General features: G+C 48.2%; 1 protein-coding gene and 2 long non-coding RNA genes across 3 annotated transcripts in view; 2 read left to right on the top strand and 1 right to left on the bottom strand.

Annotated features, from left to right (window-relative positions):
* The window catches only part of LOC134547345 (uncharacterized), a 54,490-nt gene extending 45,053 nt beyond the window's left edge, over positions 1–9,437 (top strand). Inside the window, exon 9 of the long non-coding RNA XR_010079449.1 lies at positions 8,900–9,437. This is a non-coding gene — a long non-coding RNA (uncharacterized LOC134547345). The remainder of the gene's footprint in view (positions 1–8,899) is intronic.
* On the bottom strand, positions 6,041–9,950 carry LOC134547346 (uncharacterized). Its single transcript, XR_010079450.1, has 3 exons — positions 9,814–9,950; positions 8,858–8,963; positions 6,041–6,933 (listed from the first exon to the last, which is right to left on the bottom strand). It is a non-coding gene; the product is annotated as an uncharacterized LOC134547346 (long non-coding RNA).
* Positions 9,951–10,470: 520 nt separating this feature from the next.
* ITPKB (inositol-trisphosphate 3-kinase B) overlaps positions 10,471–22,062 on the top strand; it is a 66,840-nt gene continuing 55,248 nt past the window's right edge. Inside the window, exons 1-2 of the mRNA XM_063391143.1 lie at positions 10,471–10,725; positions 12,124–13,207. Of these exons, the coding sequence (XP_063247213.1) occupies positions 12,287–13,207 (921 nt within the window). The 5' untranslated portion in view covers positions 10,471–10,725; positions 12,124–12,286. The remainder of the gene's footprint in view (positions 10,726–12,123; positions 13,208–22,062) is intronic.

Raw genomic sequence — 22,062 nt, 5'->3', positions numbered from 1 at the left:
GCTAATGTCTCAATTAAACTAAATCAACCAAAACTCATCAACATTTATGTTCACAAGTGTGTTATGCACACTTTGAAAATGAAAATGACTGCAAAACTGACCCATCAAGACTACCTTCCCAAAGACAGAATTTATCACTGAGAGCGGGTTAGGCCAGGTGTGGGCTTCTTAAACCAGTACCTTGTTTGAGAGAGAACTTGACAAACCCCTTGATGTTTTTAGATAATTCAAGGCTCAACCTTCCCTTTTTACAACTTATTGTACCAGGCAAACGGTACCATTCACCCCAAGGTTGAGGAAAACAAAAGACCCCTCTGAAAATCATTTAAGCATTAAGAGTAGGAGAGTATAGTTTTGAGGGAGAAAAAGATGAGTGTCATTAATCAGATTTTTAACAGAGAATGAAGTCCAGTACTGACTTCAGGCATTATGTATCTCAGATAAACCTGGTAGATGACATCTCTCAACAACTGCCAGGCAAATTTCATCAACAGAAAATTGTCCTGCACTCTTCCTGCAAGGATCATCATCCTTTTTCTGGATGTCCAAAAGCTGAGACACCTTTTATTTCCTTGTAAATGCAATTGAAATATGTGTTCATATTGACAGCTTGCATCTGAGGGACTCCAACCTCCTTCCATCCATCTTCCATTTGAAATGAAAATCTATTTGTTCAATTACCTTAGGATACAGAAGCTGCCCCAGCACTACTTTCCCTCTAAAGGAAAAGGGATGAACCCTTTTTTGTAAGGGCTATAAGGACTCCCGTGGTCCTTGCGGTTTATTTTTCTTGGATGCATTGCAACTGTAGGTGCTGCTAAATATCTTGCCATGGAAGTCAAGTTTTCCATCCGAAAGCAAACAAGTTGGGAATATGGGAAAACTGAGGCATGGAGCGTTACATTTCTGAAGAGAGACTCAGCTGGCCACCAGCCAGCAAAGCCATCATTGCAGCTGCTAAGTTAAAGAAAGAGAGAGAGAGAGAGAGAGAGAGAGAAATGTAATATTTGTTGAAAATCTAATGTAAAGGCCCATGATATCACCTGCCTCCAGCTGCTGATTAGTCTTGTGAAAGAAATTGGCTTGGACATGAGAGTGTGAATCTAACTACTGGGACAAACAACTGTGTTCAGAAAGGAACGGGGAGGAAAGAACTTACCAAGTGTTTGGCCAAACAATTTATTTTAGAACAACCCCCAACCCCCAATTCTCTCTTTCCCTGTAAAATTTGCTACTAAATCCTCATGATCTGATTACACTCCTATCAAATTCAGTCTTTTTGCTTCCATGGAATTACTAGAGGTTTCTCCATGAGCAGAACTATCCATGAGCTTGATGGACTGGAGGTGAGAAAACGGCATGGAGGGAACATTAAAACACTGACAATTTAGAAGTTTCAGTGAGGATGAGCAGACAAAGAGTTGCTGGTGTGTGTCTCGAGAATTTCAGGGAGGCTTCCTAGGGCTCTTACCACTTCCAGCAATATGGGCGTTTTGTCTCATTCTCCTTAGCTCAGCTTTCAGAAGCTTTCCCAAGCGTTCACAGAACTTTTACATACTTGTCACTTTCCATCCAGGTTGATTTCACTGGGAGTGGATGAGACAGTGACAGTGCAGGTACTTCAGGGCTTTCAGTTTAGGAGTTGGGAAGTGTAAGAGGCCACGTAAAAATCTCTGTGGGTGAGATCACTGTTTAGGCAGTAAATCTGATGGCTGGCCTTTTGTTAGTTGTTAATGTCCTCCTCTCTGGTGGTCTCAAGTGTGCAAAGGAAAGCCTTTTGCAGCAAAATGGAAGCTGATTTGTAGAAGACCAGACTTTCACCTTATATTCTGAAGTCCCTTCCAGTGTCCCTCCAGCAACTCTAAAGGAATGACATCCAGGGGAGAGCTGGGCCCAGCTTGTTGAGCAGGGCAGTGATGATGAACGCCGTTCTCTGGTTCATCACTGATGCACCACTTTCTAGATTGCTAAGGCAGCCTCCAGCTGTCATTCTTGGAGGTTTCAAGTCTGAGTATGCTCGTGTGATGTTTCCTCCAAAATCAGGGCCCTGCCTAACTCAACAGCCTCACATAGGATCTGTTCCTGCAAATAATCCAAATTTCCATTTGTCTAAGTTCAAAGTCTGTTCCATCCACTGTAATAAATCTCAGCCTGCTCCGTTTTCCTCTTCATCTCTCTTTGAAACAATTGAAATGGTAGATCATTCCCTGGTGACCACTGTTGCTGGTGACGCAAATGGCACCTCACTGGATCCTGTAAGTCTTGTTCAGCCCCATCCATCATCTTAACAGGGAAGAAGAGATGTTAGACAAACTGTCTCTTAATGAAAGATAGGACTGTAAAAAAGGAAAATATTTTATTGTTTCAACATTTTGTTCCTTTTAGGAAATGCCACATATGTAAAACAGAAAGAAACAAAATGGTTTGGGTTTTTTTGTTGTGTTTTTGTTTGTTTGTCGTTTTTGTTTTAACATAAAACACTTGCAATCCAGTCCAAAAACAATCTTGAGAAGAGTTAAAGAAATTTGCTTGTGTAGCGAAGGAATGAAGTGAGTATCTCTGCCAAATGATGGGTGTTTCCAGGATACTGCGTCTCCTACCAGAAAGGGTTATTCCAAGGCATTTCTCTGGCAGCTTTTATTAATCTCCCTCTCTCTGAGCCAGAAGACAGGAAGATGTCAGACATCTGTGCTCTCGCACTGTTCCCGTTTTCCTATTCAGGACAAGGCTGTCCTCAGCCAGTGGGAGAGAACGTAAAGGAACTGGCAAAGCTCAAACATTTTGTCAAAGGGAGACACATTTGTAAAGTTAATCCCAGTGCTCTGTCCGGGTGCTCTCTTCCCGCTCCTCATAAAACAGCCATGAAGAAAAACAGTTTCACTCTGTTCCCAGTGGAGAGAAGACCACAACAGCTGCCAGCTTTTCCAGTGTCTCCAGCTGGGGGTGCAGGCTGTGTCCATAAAGGGTGAAGAGACATCAAAGAAGCCACCCTCTCTGAGGGCAAAGCTGGCGCTGGAGCCAGCAGAGCCTCACCAGCTCCAGGAGCTGTCTTTCTGTCCACTCACCAGGCAAGTCCTGATCCTTGCCAGCAGCAGAAGCCCATGGGCAGAGTGGCCCAAGTGTGGGTGCAGGCCCAGCTGGAGGGAGCTGTGGGGGCTCCCCACCAGGGAGAAGCTGAGCCTCTCTGCTATGCCCACCTGCACCTCTGTCTTCTGCCAGCTCTGCCTGGCTCAGGCCAGCCTGAAGTCCTACCTAATCCTGTCTGGAATGCTGCTGTCAAGGAGAATCTGGTTCAGACATTAGGGGCTACAGGCTCTATAGGTGTGCCCAGAAAGGAGGAAAGAAAAGGATGGAAAAGGAGTGAAGAACAGTGGGAAGTAAACAAAGCATTTCTGCTGAAGACCTGCAGGCCCTACGTCTCTCCTCTTCTTTACTTGCTTTTGCATCTTGTTAATTTAAGCAAATACATGAATTCTCCTGGGAGGAAAAGAGCAGCTAGCTGGAACTCCATAGTATCAGTCCCCATCCAGCAGGAAGTGTGGAGAAAATACATAACATTTAGGAACCATTAATGCTGCAGTCTAGCTCATCAACCCCCATTCAGCAAGATAGGAAATGGATGGTTAATATCTCCCCTCTTGGCCAGCTTTTCATCTTACCCAGCTGTAGTGTGTCTTTGTGTCCTAATTTCAAGCAGCCAGACCATGAACTATCTTTCACCTTTTGCAAAGGAAAAGAAAGACTGGAAACCCCTCTCGGAGCACAGAGAATCATGAAGAGTTGCAAACGTCATGGTGGTGTGAGGGAGCATCCCAGCTCTTGACATCTCTCTTCTTACTCAGGCATCTAAACATGGGTTTAAATTCTTCAGTTTAGTTACATAGAGGTGAAAACTCAAGCTGTAGTGTTGCCTGGTAGTAGAGAGCTCATGGCACTGGAGTGAGAAATGCCAATGACCTGAGACTCTGCAGTGGTGACTTAAACGTCTTAGACAAGTGCCCGTGCAGCAATAAATAATTCTGCCAATCCAGGAGCAACCTGGAAATACCTGAGGGAGGAGGAAGGGCAGCACAAGAGGGAGGCTTGTCCTGGGTATGCCAGCCAGAGGAGGTGGGAGCACAGCAAAGGAGACTGTGCTACATTGCTCAATTTGCTGCTCACATCCAGAGCTGGGGAGGCAGATCAGAGCGCAGTTCACAGCTCCAGGAGTGGATATTTTGAGAGTGCTCCAAGAGTGGTTATCTCCAGAGGTGGGGCAAGGGGCAGCAGGGAAATAAGGCTCTGACTAGTGTTAGCTGCAGCTGGAGAAGCTGCTCTTGGTGCTATTAAATGTACAGAAATTTGTGATAGTTCTGAAAATATCCTAGGTGGACATGTATACTGTTCTTTCCATAAGGGCTTTACTTACCTCCAGAGGAAAAGCATGATCCAGCATGCAGATCTCAATCGTTCTGGGAAAGATGTTCATGCTTGAATCAATTTTATGTGCAAGGACTGGTGTTTTCCAGTGACTGCTATAACACAGCTGCTTTTCAGGGTCAGGGTCTGCTGACCTTTGCGATTTGTTGCATAGCAATGAACAGTGCTGCATACAGAAAACAGCACAGATAATACTCTGCTGTCTGGCAACATCATTTAGGAATATTTTCATAATTCTATTGCTTTAGGTATTTAAAGTTATGAAGAATCAACCTAGACCCGCTAGTTTATTTAACTGTGCTGCACACTTGTTCAAAGTTCAGCTTTTTTCCTTTGTAAGGCATAGGAACAAAGATAAACATCTGTCCATCACAGCAATATTTTGGTAAATCCTTAAAATAATTATACTGCAAGCAAAAATAGATTCCTGGAGAAAACCAAAATGCTTTATTTTAAACTAAATGGCTACTGCTCAGTATGAACTCCAAAATAATTTGTCATGTCTTTTCAGTGCCCTCTCTCTCCCAGTTCTTCAAAACACAGATATCACTTTTTGCAGAGTGGAAACTTGGACAGCATTTCTTGTGATTCCATGCTCATCTCATCCCTAAAAGGTGCAGTGGAATCTCACAGCCCCTTCATGTACTACTGATTCCAAAAAAGTCTATGTGACACACACTGCTCACTTGGAAAACAGCTTGTCTTTTTCCTGCCATGATTGTAGCTATCTCAAGTAAATGCAAAGCTGCTCAATTATGGCTGTGTGGTTCCAGTCTAGTGAAATAACTGTGGCCCATGAATAGGAAAAATTTATTCAGATAACAAAGCAGTATTTGAGTTCTAATTGTTTTATTCCCTCAGCAACAGACCTGGGTACAACTTTTAGTAGCCTCAAGCCCCAGTGGGGAAGGATTCTCCTTTATGGTTTTAGTTTTACTGAATGTCAATAAAACTCGACAGTACTTATTTGATGTGCCTCTACTGCCTGTAGTTTGGTCTGTGCAAAAAAAAGAGGAAACATTTATTCTGAATGATGGGTTAATCCCCAAACATGCATGTTCATATTCCTTTCATCTGCAAGTAACAACTGTGAGCCAAAGTGCCTGTGTGAAGCCCTGCTGCAGCACAGAGGACCACAGCTGTGACACACACCAGCTGCAAAGCTGGGCTTTTCCCTGGAATCCACAAAAAACAGGAAGGGTGGCACTGAAACTGCTGGCCATACCCAGACATAAAACCAGGCTTTCACATCAGACCTTCACATCTTCACCCTGGGGAGTTTACCAGCTGAGGGAAAGGTACCACAGCCATATATGCATTGCATCAAGAGGAAATGTCGTATCCTGTGTTTGTTCAAGAGTTCCTAAATATTCTTGCCTATACTGTGTGTACATGACTCCTTGTTAGAGTAATGCACTGTGCATAATATTTTCCATACATTCATCTCAATCTCTTGAGCTCTGTAACAGCTCTTCAAAGTCCAGCTGCAAATCCTGAAGCCTGTGAGGCAAACTGATGTTCTTAGCTCAGCGCTAAAGCTCTGCAGATGTGTGCTGGGCACGGGTGAGCGGGATGTATGTATGCCGTCCTTCAAGGCCCCCAGGTGTTTGTTGGCCTTGAGGCAGGTCACAGACATGAAGTCCCCAGAAGACTCAGGATGTCTCAGTCCATCCTGCCTGCTCTGCAGGTGTTCTCATTGCTCAGGCCCCAGGCACAGCGGGGGCAGAGCCCATGACGGATCACCGAGATCTTTGGCTGCCTTTCCCGGCTGTGCTGAACCGTAGGTCTTGGTGCAGCACAGGGCGAGGTGCAGCCAGGAATGCGTGGAGGAGGCTCCCAGGGAACAAAACTGGTTCCTTTGTGCTCTGGGAGGACGTACAAGCTCAGGCAGATGTAGGTGCAGGTCACAGACTGCCCTAATCGCAGGGACTAGCTACAGGTGTCTTTACAGAGCCTTGTGTTCTTGTTACCTGAGCAGGAGCTGGCACAGAGAACGTTAACCAGTCACTGCTTAATTCTGCCATTATGTGTGTTCCTGTGGGATAGCGGGAAGGGAGAAAATGACTGGATAACCCAGTTCAGAGGTCACTGAGAGCTGGGAAAAACAGCTTCTTTCTGACCTGTTTTACCACTGAAGGAAGGCAAAAGGGCTGGTGCAAGATAAGCATCCAGAGGCCTTTCCTCAGGCCTCTGTTTCCTCTGCTAGCCCAGACAGGGCAGATGTGTGTCATGCCTGTGACAGCCACCTGCCTGAACAGAGACAATTCTCAGCACATAATTCAGTGTTGTGTTTTTGCTTTTGTCTTCTGTGGCTCTTCTTCTTGTAAAATATTAACCAGATTTATTCTCTGCCATGCTGGCATGAACACAAAGTCAAGCTGTTGACTGTAGAATTACTCTGCATCTATCCATTTATTTCTGTATTTTACATAAGTCCAAGATTCAACTCACTGGTGAGGAAATGCTGTCAGATTTCCTTCTTCCACTGCAAGGGTGCTGACGGTCCTTCCGATGCTGGATGGGATGAACAGTGACAGTTTAGACAACTCATCTGTGAAACACAGGGAGGGCTGTCTTGCCCATCCAGTCCAAAACATGACAGGGAGTAATAATTTAAAAAATGAATCTTATAATAAAGGAAGAATGGAGGGAGGAGGGTACTTGAGGATTGTAGTTGTTTTTTGATTAAATTGTTATGATTTTTTCTGTTTTGTTTTCACAACTGGATTGATGCTAAGTAGATTGTGGTCCATTCTGTCCTGTTCTAGCTTTATAAGGCAGCCTACACCATATTAATTATGTGTCTTTAAGGATTCAAGTAATTACAATGACCAGTATGGACCATGCAAGTATTCTCCCCTCTCCACAGAAGGAGGCATTTCTGCAGTAAAGGATATTGTCTCAGTAGGTTTTTTGGATTTGGTTTTTTGCCTGTTACTGTGGTTTGGATTGAGGAAGAGGTTCTTCTTCAATTCAGTACATGCGTACCAGGACCTCAACTCCACGGGAAGAGGGTGTATAAAATAGCAAAGGACAGCTCTGCCTGTGCTTGAGAGGGTCACCAGCACTGGGTCCCACACGGCAGGGCTGTCCCATCACTCCTACAAAAAGCTGCCTGCCCGCAGTGATCACAGCCTGGGCCTGGGGGTGCAGCAGCTGTAGCCCAGCTGAGCCCCCCGTGCTGCTCCTGGGGCACAGTGAGCACATCCAGGACAACTGATTCTCCATGATCATTAACGTCTCTCTTCAAGTTCACAGAGCTGCTGGGAGGCCATTAACTTTGACAGCTGTGCTATTTGTTTCCCTAAGCGCCTCTAGCCAGTGTGTCAGTGGGAGATGTCACACAGTCAGGACAGCTTCATGCCCTTCTCTGTCTTCACTTTATTTCAGACTAACTACATTCTGCAGTGGATATGTGCCCTTCCTAAGTGGAAGATCTTGTTCATTTTTATGGCTCCACTCCCTTGAATAAGGGCAAGACAAAAGCTGGCTGGATCAACTGTTTGCCCTTACCCGGTCTGTTTCTGTGTCCTTAAGCATCGTAATGATTTTCTTTGGAAGCAGGAAGTATAAATTTAAATGAAGAACATAGCTTAAGAAGAAGCAAGATCTTTTAACACCCAACACTGTAGTTTTACTTGAAGAATGTACACTGAGAGAGTCAGAGTGGAACGATCTTTTTGTTCTCTTTGTATAGCACCTAAGGCAACACTGCCAAAGCCACGGAGAGAGCTCCTCAGCAACATCAAGTAACTACAGCAGTACTAGTGCCCAGGGTCTGTGTCTGTGAAAGCAACTTTTTTCTTGCTTCCATCCTTGTCCCTGGACTGGACTAGCAACCTGTATCATTTGTGTTTTCCATTTAGGCTAACCTCAAACACTTGGTTTCCACTTGATTGGAAACAAGTGTGCTGAAAGCTGTCTGTGCTTTCTTCACTACACAATGTGGACTGCTGCCGGCCCCAGTCTGGAAACAATTATTTCCCTCGTGTACCTACTGGTTCTGAACAGTCAAGGACTTATCCCTAGACTTTCTTTTCCTCTTTGCACTTTCATTAGCCCCTTCTTTTATAAATAGAACTTGTCATTGTATATAATGCCCATAGAATAGCTCTAGCTCTGTTACTTGACAAAATTGCTGCCACGTTTTAAGGCCAGGTCTCCCTTGAGGGAGTTTTTTATCTGTGAATGTGCCAAAGCAAATTCACCACTCCTTTGTCCTATTCTGATAGGATGAATTTTTGATGGTGTTTGAATTTGTGGGATTCAAGAAAGGGTGGGACTTTGGCCACACATTGTGGTTACAGTGGTGTAAATATTTTTTAACTACCCCAAAGAATGGTCAAGACTTTCACACACAGATGTGCAGTAATGCTTCCAAGTATTTGCAGATGCTACCAGCACAGCATAGTGCAGCTGTTTAAAAAAAAGAACGTACCTGTTTATCCGCCTGTATTCCTGGATTTATTCTTTCTTTCAGGTGTTCCTACTTTTCGACATGTGTATGCAGACACGAGGGAATGTGAGCAACAGATGACCAGAATCTGCAGATATTTGCACACGGGGGTAAGCTTATGCCATGAATAGTGCCATTTTACTGAGCAGGGTCACTTTTCTCAAGAGAGATTGATCTCATACTTTATTTCGTGAAGACTAGTTCCCAACTAAGCACAGACTGTGAGGAAATGAATTGGAGTGGAAAGAGTCTATAAATTTCTTTTCCTGCACTGAATTCAAAATAGCGTTTCTCTTACTGGAAAAACAAACATAAGCTCATTTTGGGTGTCTCTGTCTGCCTGCCTGTGGGATTGGTAGTCCACACCTTCTGCCAATTCAGAGACTTCTCTGCCCCCGTTTATACTCTAGAGGTTATGTCTTAATTACAGAAAAGCCAATCTGCTGTGACATCAATTTCCCTCTCTAGGGGAAATTCCTAGCTGTGAAATCCTAGCAGAGGCAAACTGCTGTTATTTCTTTTTTTTTTTCTTTCTTTCTTTTTTTTTTTTTTTTTTTCTTTTTCTTTTTTTTCTTTTCCTTTGGCCAGTCCAGACCAACCCCAAAACTGCCATCCGGGTTTGACCTTGACTACTGCTTTGAGAGTGAATCGGAGAGCCTGCTCTGCTAAAGTGCTGACGTACAGACAACTATTTCCAATGAGTTATCTTGATACAGAACTCAGGCTGTATCACAGCCAAGAGCCTGTTTCTCCTGCCAAGCAGGACCCAAGCCTGGGGGCTGCAGGAGCTAGAAGAGTGCTGTATCCCTCCATGAATCAAAAAGGATCGACAGTGTCCTGAACCAGTTAGCTGCAGCCCTGCTTAAACTTAGGGCAACATCACAGCAAGTCAAAGTGCCATCGAGCCTGTGTCTAGAGAGATGTGGGGGTCATCTTACCTCCCTTGGGATGTGCTCACCCAAAGCCACGCAACCTGGCAGGGAGGGCTTTGCGCCAGCCGTGGGTTCGCGTGAATGACCAACACGCTGCGAAGCAGCAGGACCGAGCCGGGGAAGGGGGATGCCGGGGGAAATGACTGGGTTACTCGGTGCCTTCGAGCCGGCTGCGTGGGGAGGTGGGTGTCCTTTAGCTGCGCGCTGCTGGCGCTGCCGGCACCACCCTTTGCCTTGGGCGCTGTGCCGCGGGGAGGACCCGGGGCCGGCAGCGCCGGGATGCGGAGGAGAGGCGGGGATGCCCCCCGGGCGGGCGGTGTCGGGGCTGCCCGGGGGCTCCGCCGGGCCCCACGCTGGTGCCGCGGGTGGAAAATGCCTCGTGTCTCTTGAACCCACAGCGCAGCCACCAAAGCACGGCGACGGTGGTTGTTGGTTTGTTTTTTTTTTCTTAGTTAACAATGGAAACTTTTTTTTTCAGTATTTCCCTCCAGCTTGAGCCGAGCGAGAGGAGAAAAAAAAAAAAACTTGTTCCGCTGAGTTCAACCCCAGACAGGCTCACAACTTCCTTCCTGCTCTCCTACCCCCTCCCTCCGCTCTCCTCCTCCTCCTCGCCGCTCCTCTCCCTCTCCTCCTCCTCCTCCTCCTGCTCTCCGCCTTTCCAGCCGCACCGGGAGCGGGCGCCGGGCCGTGGCGCGGAGCCGCCCGGAGCGCGGAGCCGCCGCGCAGCCTTGGCCGCCGAGGCGCGGAGGGGCAGAGCCCGGCGCGGCCGGCCCGCCCCGGGGCGAGGAGAGGCGCTCGGAGCGCGGAGGGAGCGGGAGTCCCGGCAGCCCGCGGCGATGGTTTCGGCAGCGCCCCGCGGCCGCCGGCGGGCGCTGCCGGGCGGCGCGCACTGAGGGCGGGCGCGGATCCCGAGCCCAGGTAAGCGGCGGCGCGGGGGGAGCGCGGCCGCCCCTCCGCCGGGAGATCCCCGGCAGCCGCGCCGGGGGAGGTGCAGGGGCCAACCGGGCCCCGCGGGGAGGAAGGGGCGAGCTGAGGACGGGTCCCGCGGGTCAGGGTGCTGCCCCGGGGGCTGAGCGGTCTGTCCCACACCCAAAGTCTGGCCGAGCACCTTGTCCTGATGTTCGCTTTCGTACCCGAGCCAGAGTGCTGGGAGTTTTGCTGTGTCGAGGATCCGTGCAAAGAGTGGCTACGCGCGCTGCCTGGGCTCTGTTGATCCTCGCACTGCGTCCAAGCAGTGCCTGGAGGTGTGGGAAGCCCTTTGGTCACATCGTTCTTTGGGACTGCGCTCAGACCTGTGGGCATTTACCTGCCAGGAGCCTCACAGGGGGACGCACAGGGATGCCGCTGATAACATCACACACGAGCGCTTCCAGAGGCATGTACACCCATAGCCAGAGTTAGCGCACTGTGTGTAAACAAGTTTGTGCTCTCATGTGGGCAGCGTGTTTGTGCCGATCTCAGGAGTTCCCATGCCCCGGCATGGGATGGGGACTGCGGCTCCAGGGCACATGGAACAAACGGAAGATGACAGAAGGCACGCTGAAATGCACAGGGGCACAGAGAGCCTCCTGCGAGAGCAGAGCCTCCCTCATGCGCATACAGTCACACAGTCACCAGAACAAACAGCACTGCACTTCTCTGCATGTGGGCTCCGGGCTGTGATTTGCAGGCATTTGCAGTGCTCCATGTCCCGGACAGCAGATGTGCACAGGGGAGGCACATTTAGCCATTCATGAAAGTGTGCAAAGCCCTGTTGCTGCACATGGTGAGTTAGGGGACTAACATGAGACGTGGCCCTACACCATACAAATCTGTGCAAGCAGGGAATCTTCCTGTGTATCATACATCAGAAATCCATTCCCGACGCTTGGTCTTGCTATGGGTGACAGACTCGAGTGTGACAAATGTAAGTTGTTTGGAGTTTTTATCTTCCTTTAGAAGATGTCAGGTTTTGGGGTGAACACTTGAAAGCTACCAACTTTCAGCTGACACCAGTTGATCATAATTCTCTTATTCTGTTTCGGGAATGGCTGCTGGCTGTGTGTCCTCTCAGACACTGCTGCTGCAGCGGTGTCGACAGGCAATCTGGAGAGGGGACAGGGGAGGCAGGGAAGCGGGGAAACAGCCCCAAACCTGATTTCTCCTTCACTTGGATCATTTTGATGAGCAGGCTGGGCCGTGTCCCTAAGGGTGGCATACGGGGGATGCACGCAGATGGGAGGGGCACACAGGAAGGGAAGAGTCTGGCACACTGCCCAGCTGGATGGTGAGCTAAGGGAGGGCACAGAACTATTCTCACTCCTTCTCTCTCCTCAGCTGTCCCGTTTTATGGAGCTGTGGGCCAGGGCCAGCCCACCTCCCCTTTTTCCTGCTGGCGATGCTGCTGGTGCCGTCGTGGAGAGACCCTGGGCAGCTCCGCAGAGCCTGAGTGCCGAGGTGGCAGTGGCGAGGGCCCCCCTGTGCTCCCCGGCTGACTACTATGGCCGTGTACTGCTATGCGCTCAATAGCTTGGTGATGATGAATAGCAACAGCGAGGTGACAAGCGGCAGGAGCAAGACGCCGCCTCCTCCCGGACAAGTGCTGCCCAGGGGTGCGGAGACGCCCGGCAGCTGCCGCTCGCTCCCTGTGTTCAGCCCGGCCCCGGTGCCGCCCCGCTCCCCGCGCTGTGGCCCCGCTTTCCTCTTCCCCCCGGCCGAGGAGCCCCTGCGGCAGCCAGGCAGCCCCGGGGGGCGGCGGGGCAGCCGCAGCGAAGAGGGACAGCCGGGACCCCCCATGGCACGGCAGCTTCAACGGGAGCTGCACAACGTGCAGGTGAACCAGAAAGTGGGGCTCTTCGAGGCACACATCCAGGCACACAGCTCTGCTGCCCAGCCACCCCGGAGCCCCCGGCTAGCCCGGCCCCGTCCGGCCAGCCCCACGGCACCAGTGGTGGGACTTGGAACTGGACCCCGGCCTCGAGCCCTGGGGCAGAGCGAGGCCCCCGATGCTGGAGGGGCGCAGGGTTGTCTGAGCACTGCAGGGCCCTCCAGGAGGCCAGTGATGACGGTGGCCCCAGCTGTGGAGCTGGCAGAGAGCAGCAGCCCCCTGGAGCAGTCAGGGCCTGCACCACGGCAAGAGGAGGTGGTGGTGGCCCCCACGGGACTTCAGGGCCAGCACCCAGCCATCGGTGGAAGCATCCCCGCCGTCATTGTCACAGACCTGGGGGGCCCGGAGGAGGAGGCAGGCGCCGTGCCCCCTGGCAGCCTGCCCGTCCGGAAGCTCTCATCATCCTCAGCGTCTTCCACCGGCTTCTCCTCGTCCTGGGAGGAGTCCGAGGAGGACATCTCCAGTGACCCCGAGCGCACCCTGGACCAGACCCCGGCCTTCCTGCAGACCCTGGACCAGCAGAAGCCCCGAGTGGTGAGTCTTGCACCAGCCTTGGGGAGGTGGGGTGAAGGGTGGCAGCATCCCCGCTCCAAGGCACAGCCACAGCAGGAGGGCAGGGGTCTGTTGCAGCAGACTTCTGCAGAGAAACTTTACACTTGCTCAGTGGTGCTTGCTTTCTCTCACATGAAAAGCTTTCAGACTTGGAAGAGGGTTCCTAGTTGAAAAATCCTCACACGAGAGAGTAGTGGTACCTGTTTCATTGTGCACAGGCCTTGCAGAGCTTCCCTGGTGCTGCAAAGCTGCCTGCCAGCATGCTTAAAATACATCCATGGACTGCAGCCTTCTGCTGACATGTGGTTATGAGCTTCAGTTTTTCCTCAGCACAGCTTCCCTGGGTGCTGGAGGTTTCCCATGGTTTACATCAGCCTGAGGGAGAATTTAGTTCCTCCCTGGAGTTGAAACTGTGTGGGCCAACTGTCTGTTCAGGTTTACAGTGATGCCCATCACCACTATGTCTCTGAGTCTTTCACACAGAAACAAAATGCTCTAGAATTTCTGGTAATTCCCCTTTTGAATAAAACTTCTTGCTTGTGGAGTATCTTATATCTTAGGTAAGCATATTTTTATTAGGTATTTATATTAAGTTCATTTGTTCCAGGATCTTTGTTGTGGAGCTGGTTGTGAGGCTTTAGGCAAGAGAAATCATCAGTTTTGTGTTACCCTTTAGAGAAGAAAGGTCTCCTCAGAGAGTAGGGCTCTGAGGCATCCTCCAAAGGCATGAGGCAGTCATGGGATTTGTTGTGTCACTAGGGGAGTTCATTGCATGTCTGCGTGCATCACACAGAGCGTGCTTTGCTCTGAGCTGTCACACCAGTTATCCAGAGGGCTTTGAACCACTTTAACCCAATGCAAGGCACCCATCACGAGCTTCTCCAACCAGCACATGGTCTCTGCTATCATCCAGCTCTGAGACATTACATTGATTTGAGCCCAGCAGTGGAGCCTCCCACTGACAAACCTGAAACATGCAGGACAACCCAGTGGCTCCTTAGTTTAAGAGTTTAATAAAGGCCCATCAACTTTCAATGATGTGGTTCACTATGTTTAACTTCCTGCTAAACACAATGACACAAGGAAAACCAATGTAGGGAAACATCTAAATGAAGGCATCAAACTTGGAAGAACTGAGACTGTGGTTTGTAAAACACTGGGCAGGCTGAAATAAGTATCTTTTCTGTTGTATTTCTTTTGTCCTATTCCAAGAATCCAGGCTCGGTTCTGCTCAGGATGGAGCAGCAGCTGAGTAAAAGCAGTTAACGAAGTTATGAGTCTGTACTTCATTGTGCTTGCAGACAGTTTTGTATTTTGGGGCTCTCAACTGATGAATCAGCTTGTTCCCTTTGGGAGCTGCTACAATCCCTCTGCTGATTAAACTGCTGGTTTTATGTGCATGAGCTGTAGTAATCTCTGCTCCATTCTCTGCGCTAATGACTGTTCCTAGTGCCAGATCCCATTGATTTGCTGCTGAAAACAGTTCATTGATGGGCAAAAGCATGCCTGATGCTCCTGTGGAAAGCTTCCTGGAGCCTCAAGCTGACTCTTCACAACCTCCCGTGGCCTCCAGTGAGCTCAGCCAGGCCGGTGGCTCGGCAGTGAACAGGCAAGGCTCATTTGTATTGCTAAAAGGTCTGGATAAGAGCGAGCTCGGATCAGGTCTAAGATCAAAGTAACTGCTGGGCTCCATGGGACTGCTCAGGCTAAACGAGATGAAGATCTGGTCCAAAATGTGTCAGGCAGCCTAAGGAGGTGCACTTGGTTGTTTTGTGTTTCAGTGCTGGAGTCTCAGCAGGAGCAGCGCGGCTAATTTAGAATGATACTTTCCACTGGGCTCCACAGGTCCCATGCAGGGCTGATCACTGGCTTTGGCAGGTTATAGTCAACTTCTCAGCAGGATCATGTGCAAATGCCCAGTAATTCAGAATTTCATATAAATAACACCCCAGCTTTTGTACTGGTTGGCAATATCTTGTAAATCCGTAACGGCAGCAGAAGGCAGCTACTGAAGCAGTGTCAGGTTGCACACTCATTTGTTTTCATGAGCTCACTATTTCCTTTCAACAATGCACACGGTCTGGAAATGAGTTGTGTAATGAGGGAGAATGTGTGAGAAGCTCTCTCCACAACTCATGCTTTTAGTCAAATCCTGGGAGACCTTGGCCCAGAGAAACCAACAAGGTTGGTTTGAGTAGATAAAGGCAGGTCAGGCAGAGAGCCCTGCCTGTCTGCACTGGGTGCTGCTGGCACAGGGGAGGCTGTTGTACCTGGAGGAGAGGTAATGATGAGCGGCAGGAAAGCAGTTCTTGCTGCAGATACAGTTTGTGCTGCACATCTCACATAGCATGTTTACAGATTTGATAAACAGCAGGCCTGCTCCTGCCCTTCCTTTTTGGAGGCTGTCTGGCTTAGCAAATCTGTTAGGGATGTCCGGCTGTCTATTGTAGTTCCTCCTGACATCCCGGGGAAACAAGCTGATCCCTCTGGCTGGCATGGACTCATCCTCCATTTGTACTGCAGGTAGGAAACTTTGTTTGTGTTCAGGCCTGCAAATTGGCCAGTAAGAAAATGATGTTGCCAGGTGAAAGGGAAGGAGGTATTGTGGCCACATTTTTGGACACCGTGACCTGGAGCAGCTCCGTGGCTGAAACGGGCTCTGCCTCTGTTTATTGAAACAGTTTGCTCAGTGCTCTCCCTGCCCCTGGATTGCCCTGGTGCTCAGTGGGCTGCACAGCACTGGGAAACAGTGACCCTGCCCTGGTGGTTGCAGACTTGTGAAGTGCAGTGACAGTCAGAGCAACGTGAGATTTTGCTGTTTAATTGCAAATCCACTTAAGGTCTGCGTAAACTTCCACGTAAGGGCTTTTGCAGCTGTGGCTTTCCCCGGGCTGTGGGCTGCTGCCGGAGAAACCCCACACTTGTTTATTGATGCTTGCAAGGTTTCAGAGACACCCGAGCGATTGCGCTGTTCGGGCTGCGTGGGAGGGACGGGCTGTCCGGGCAGCCTGTTGGGATGGGGACACTGTGGTTTGGAAATGCCGCAGGGGAGCACTCTCTGCACGCCCCCTGCGACCAACACGGGCACTTTGGGGAAGGAAAACGCCTCTGCTGACCGACCACCTGAGGCAGGAGCATGCAGCGACTGCTGGAAGGCACCTGCCTCCACCACTGTCGCATGCTGAAGGGGAGAATTTCTCCCCTCCTGGCTGATCACACCGCTTGGGTGTGCGGGGAAGTGAGAAGGTGCTCCTTTGTCCCAGGCTCTGAATGGCACAGGTAGCCTGAAAGGGCAGCCCAGTCTCCTGAGGAGATTTCACACCTAAAATAAGATACATTTTATCTGTGGCTCCCACTGACTTCTTGACTGGAAAAATAGTAGTGTAGGAGTTTGCCATTCTGGGGGCTCTGTTGGCTCTTCCCAAGGGAGAACTGATAACCAGGATGTACTCTGCAGCAGGAGACTCGTCCACTCTTGGAAACTGGCTGCACCCCTTAAGCAAAAGATACTCCAAAGTTGGTCATTATTGAGTCCTTGTCATTGACCTAAATTCCCTAGTTTGTCAACTTCTCGAAAACTGGAGACAAAGCAACAGACAAGTGGGGGGAAAGACAGAAATTGTGCAAGCAAGTACGTACTATAGAAAAATGACATGTCAGGGGGAAAAGAACCCCTTCCTGGAAAAACAGTGTAAGACACTGCAGTGTTCCTCTTCCTGGCTTTCCCACAGCTGCTGTGGAAAAGCAAGGATGTACAGCAGAATAGTAATCAAGGGACTTGGTACACTGTGAAACTTCTGCTCCTTTCAGGCCGAGTAGATTTCTCAGAATAAGAGACTTCCATCAACCTGTGTGAAATGGCAAGAACTTTTGGAAAAAAAAAAACCTAATGGCAATGCTGATGACAGGCATTCTTTTCATTGATTTATTTGTTTGACTCACAATGGCTGTTAATGCAGTCCTGAAAGGAGCCAAGTTTAGACAGGGCTAGTGTCAGCCAAGGGCCTCTGGGACCTTTGCTTATTTCTCTTTGAGATGTTCCAAGGCATAAGCTGACAACAGGAGTCCTGATTTGTTCCTATAAAAATCAATCAAATTAAATATGCTTTCATTCCCTTTCCAAGCTGTTTCTGGGATCGGGAAGTCTCTGTGTAGCAGAAACCATGACCACATGGCCATGCTGATGCATGCAAGCCCTGTGGATATATATCTTTATGCCAACTGTGTTTATGTGTTTTACTCCTTACTCCCACTGTGTTTGTCTTAAAAGCTCCTAAGCTTATGAGCTTGTGAGTGGTATCTCTGATTTAGTATCAATATAATGTCTGGTGTATTAGGGCCCTGCTGGCTTACTCAGAACAGCAACTGTTCTTTTAGTAATGCACATGACTGAAAGGGAGGATGCTTAGCACACCTGGTAAGCTGCCAAAGGATGGAGTCTCCCTGCTGTGGGAAGGCTAGGGGGAGAGGGGAATGAGGTCGACACCTCTGTGTTTCCCCTTTAGGAACACAGACCTGACAGCCCGGAGTGTTCTGCCTGCTGGGATGAGATGAGGACACCCCGGTGCTCGACGGACTGGGCAGAGCTTCAGGCTCTTTGTGGATGGAGGCTGTGCACTCCAGGGACTTCACAAAGCATCACTCCCTATTCCATAGCTAATCCTCTACCCATTCACGTGACCTTCTCAGGGAATAAGCAGCTTTTTTATGGCTCCCACCCACGGAGGCTGAGTGAAGATGCTGCCATAACCCAATGAGAGACATATGGTGCTACTTCAAGTCTGTTTTCATCAGCACTTTTAAGCTCATTGGGAAGGGTTTCTTCTCTGCGCACATTCTCCATGATTGACAGGGCAGGAATTACATGGCACACAGCAGATCCTTTTCATAATGCGACTTACTTGCTAGCACAGCTGCTGTCTCTTGCATATTTTGTTTCTCAAAAAAATTTCATGCTGAAAGCACCTATGAAAGTGGCAAAATAACCCCCCCCCCCCCCCATATTTCTGAGGTGCAGGAAGAACAAACATCAGGCCCATCATTCTCAGGTTGCCCAGGTCTGGAAAGAGCCAGATTTCCACCTCTTCTGGTGGGAATTGCAGGATGTCAGGAGCTTGCCTCCTTGGATCATGGGATGGAAATGGATGTCCACAGAGTGAATTCCACAGATCAGTGGAAACTTCAGAGTTTTGTCTTCACCTTTTTAGAGGCTCACAATGACAAAACCCAAACTGTAGTCAGCACCTGTCTCATGTTTTCCATATTATTTCTATAAAGTGTTAGGACAGATTTGCATGTGAAGAAAATATTAGTGCAGCACTGAGCTCTCACGTGCCATGTGATGGCTAAAAGCCACTGCTGAGCTAATGTTTTCTTTACATGTAATTCTGTTCTAGCTCACTGCAGAAATAATGGCATCTATGTATGACATTAAATGTCACTTCAGCTAAGATTAGTCTTTTGTAATGGTAAGAGATTATTTTGTTTATACTGGTAGGTAAATTTGTGCAGTAAATTTGACCTGCTTTCTTCCAATGAAGCCCAGCCAAGCTTTCTAAGAAAGACATGCTAATATTTAATGGACAGTGAGAACTAAATGTTAACATCTTCAAATCACTGAGTAACTTTGCAGCCTAATCCCTTTTCTTAAATGTGACTTTTGGGGGAATGCTGGCTTTCAGACTTGCTGTGTCACTTGAAATGGCCCTTTTATGGCATTCATCGTGCTTAGCCCTGCTGGGTGTCCCCTTAGGCATCCCAAGGTTCTCCTAACATAGCTTTCTTCTCTCTTACTCTAATGGGATCTTAACAACTAGCCCCAGAGTTTGCCTTAAGATAGAGGAATCTCTCTCTGAATGTCTTCTATAAAATTTATTGGAATTTCATTTTTATTCCTACACATAAAAACCCAGGTCATGCATAGCCTGCACAATGGCTCCAAGTAGTTCAGGAAGCTGATTCAGTCTGAGGTCTACCAGCCTCAAAAGCAGGTGCCTATGACTGGCTTTTAAATCAGTGTTTAGGCAGCAAAATCCAATTTGCTGTGTAACAGGATGATCATCCAGCAGTGCCTTTCAGCATGAATTGGTGCAGGTACATTCAGAAGTCCTGAGTCTCCAGCTGCAAGTTTCAGTCTGGGTGTGTGCATGGTGAATGCACTCAGAATTGGTGGAAGCCTTTGGAAAATGCAGGCTGCAGCTGCTTCTTTCCCAGGCACGGTGGGAGTTCAGCCCAGAGCTGCTGTCACAGCCATGTGCCTGTGGAGATCCTCATTGCTGCTGTCAGCCACAGGTTGTTTGCAGAGTGGTTTCTGACCTTAATTTCTCAGAGAGGGTAATATTGGAATTGGGAGCTGCTGCAAGCTGCTAAGACTCATGTTAGACGTTTCCCTCTCTTGATATTTATTTCAGTCTTTTCATACATTTCAGCCATGAAAAGAAAGAAGTGATTTTTCTTTTTTTATAGTAAAGAAAGTTCTTTTCATTAATGACATGGGAAAAGGGACAGCCAGTGGAAGGAATTCAATTTTTCTTTCAGATATAAGATTTATTGCTGGTCAAAACACAAGGATTGCTTTTGGAAGATGAACTAGGGGGTAAAACAACAACTGCTTAGCACTTACAACTACTTCTTGTAAGCAATACAGTGCATTATCTGATCAGTGCTACACAACAGGAACTTCATTAGCATTCTGCACTGTTGTGGTTTTAAGTAATAGTAAAGCATCCCTCATCTCTGTGAAAGTCATAGATGTGCTCAGGAGGGACAAGCCAACAGACATTTTAACGAGTTAGATTCAAAGGACAGAATCAAGTTGTCTCTTCACCGTTTGCTTTACACACTTGATTTGCAGAGATGTCAGCACCTGGGGTTGCTGTGGCGTGGACCTCGCAGAATTGGTGTGAGTTTTTTCCAGGGTTTCATCCTTGACTTTAAGTGTTATACTTGGGATTTTGGACAGTAGGGTTCCTGTACTATGCAAAGCAGAGGGAGGTCTCATGGGGCCTGCAGTCTTTACTATCACAAAACTCCCTTCAGCTGGAATGAGGACCACTATATGAAATGAAAACTCCCTTCAGCTGGAATGAGGACCACTATATCAACACCAGGAGTAACCAGCACAACATTTTGGTCGAATGGCTATAGCTGGGAGATGACACAACTCTTTCCTCCCACCCCATCAGCATTTGCAGAAGGGGCTGTTTAGCAAGGGCTAAGCAATGGCAGCACCTACCTTCAGCATCAGCTTCTTCTCCTCCCCCTTCGCTTCCTGTCCCTTTGCCCTTGCTTGGGCAATTCATCTGCAGCAAGATAGAATCAAAGAGCCCTCTTCCTTTGCTAAACAATTCACTCCTTTTGTTAGGGTCAGATAAAACGCTGATAAAAGCTGTTGTAGCTCCGCTGAAGCCAGCAGGAGCACGGAGCACGCTGCAGGTTTGGTCCTTGATCGTTTTTCGCCGTGCTCACTCCTGCATGTATCCAGTTACACCTTGTGGTAAATCCAAGCTTCAGCTGAATTAATGAACGTGCAGTCCCTCCGGGGTTTGCCCGTTCACAGGAACAGTGCCTCAGAGCATTTGGAGACAGGAGGTTTATAAATGGAAAGTTCTGCAGGGAGGCTTTTTGGAAACTGCGTTTTAGGGTCGAGTGTTTTTCTCTCATTCTTGCTAAACAATCTCTGATCCTTGACACGTTGGAGAAGGGCAGGAGCTGAGGCTGGCCTTCAGCTCACCACTGAGCCTTGTTGATTGCAGACCTGCATTTTGGGACAGCGTAGGAATTGCTTTTATCCCTTTGAGCTAAACGCATTCAAAACATTTTCAATAAAAGGGGTACTTAAGTACAAGCCCAGGCGTACCCCTCAAAAGAGAGGAGACCAGGGCTCCAAGAAGAGGTGGGAGCGAGGGGGAGGTGAGCAGGCTCCTCACCATGTGGACCATAGGAATTGCTCTGCTGGCAGCTGCAGGCTCCATTAGTTACCCGGGGTGTCCTCCCACTGCAGGCAAGGTACAGAGCAGCCAGTTGGAGAATTAGCAGCGTGTCCAAACGTAACATGGTTGCTATTATGGGTAATATATATTTAACACTCTGCAGGGACCGTTTAAACCTGCATCTGCAGGAAGGGGGGAAAAGTCAGGTTTGCTTTCTTGGCAGGCTGCAGATCAGAGAGTCCAATCTGTAATCTTTCTTGGTATGTTTTATGTGGGTGGGTTTTGTTAAATTACAGGCAAAGTTATTGCACCCCTAGGCTACTCACATTAAATGTTTCTCCAATTTTAGCAACATTCTTTCCAGGCTCAGCTACATTTGTTTTTGTCTTCTCTATGGCAATTGATGAGCTCAGTCTGAAATGTATAACTCCACGGGATCTCCTGTTATATATTTCTTCCACAGCTGTAGCTGAATCAGGGCAGTGTAATCCAATGACTTGTTGTAATGCCTAATGCTTTCTTTAATACATTCCAGATTAAAGGAGTCAGCAAAGTTTACATATCCAAAGTAATAAATTTAAACAATAATGGCAAATCCAAAACCATTATTATATCTTGAAAATGCTGGGCTTTTTTTTTTCCTCCTATCTTTTCTGGTCTGGCTAAAGTCTGTTTTTAGGAAACTGAACAGGACAGATAAAAAAATGATGAGACAAACAACTTAATCCCTTAATAATGTCAAATGGAAAATCCAACAACAGATTGGCAAGAAACTGTAATAACAACTGTGAAGTGACCCTTACTGAGGACTAAAGAATTGGTTTAAAAGGCTGAACTTGAGATATAATTAGAGATGAGCCTGAATCAGTGCCCATAGGCTCAAATATTTCTTTGAACTCTGAAATG

The sequence above is a fragment of the Prinia subflava genome, chromosome 2 (assembly GCF_021018805.1).
Source record: "Prinia subflava isolate CZ2003 ecotype Zambia chromosome 2, Cam_Psub_1.2, whole genome shotgun sequence".
NCBI classification, from domain to species: domain Eukaryota; kingdom Metazoa; phylum Chordata; class Aves; order Passeriformes; family Cisticolidae; genus Prinia; species Prinia subflava.
Note: the sequence above shows the minus strand (reverse complement) of the source record. Positions and strands in the feature narration are given on the sequence as shown.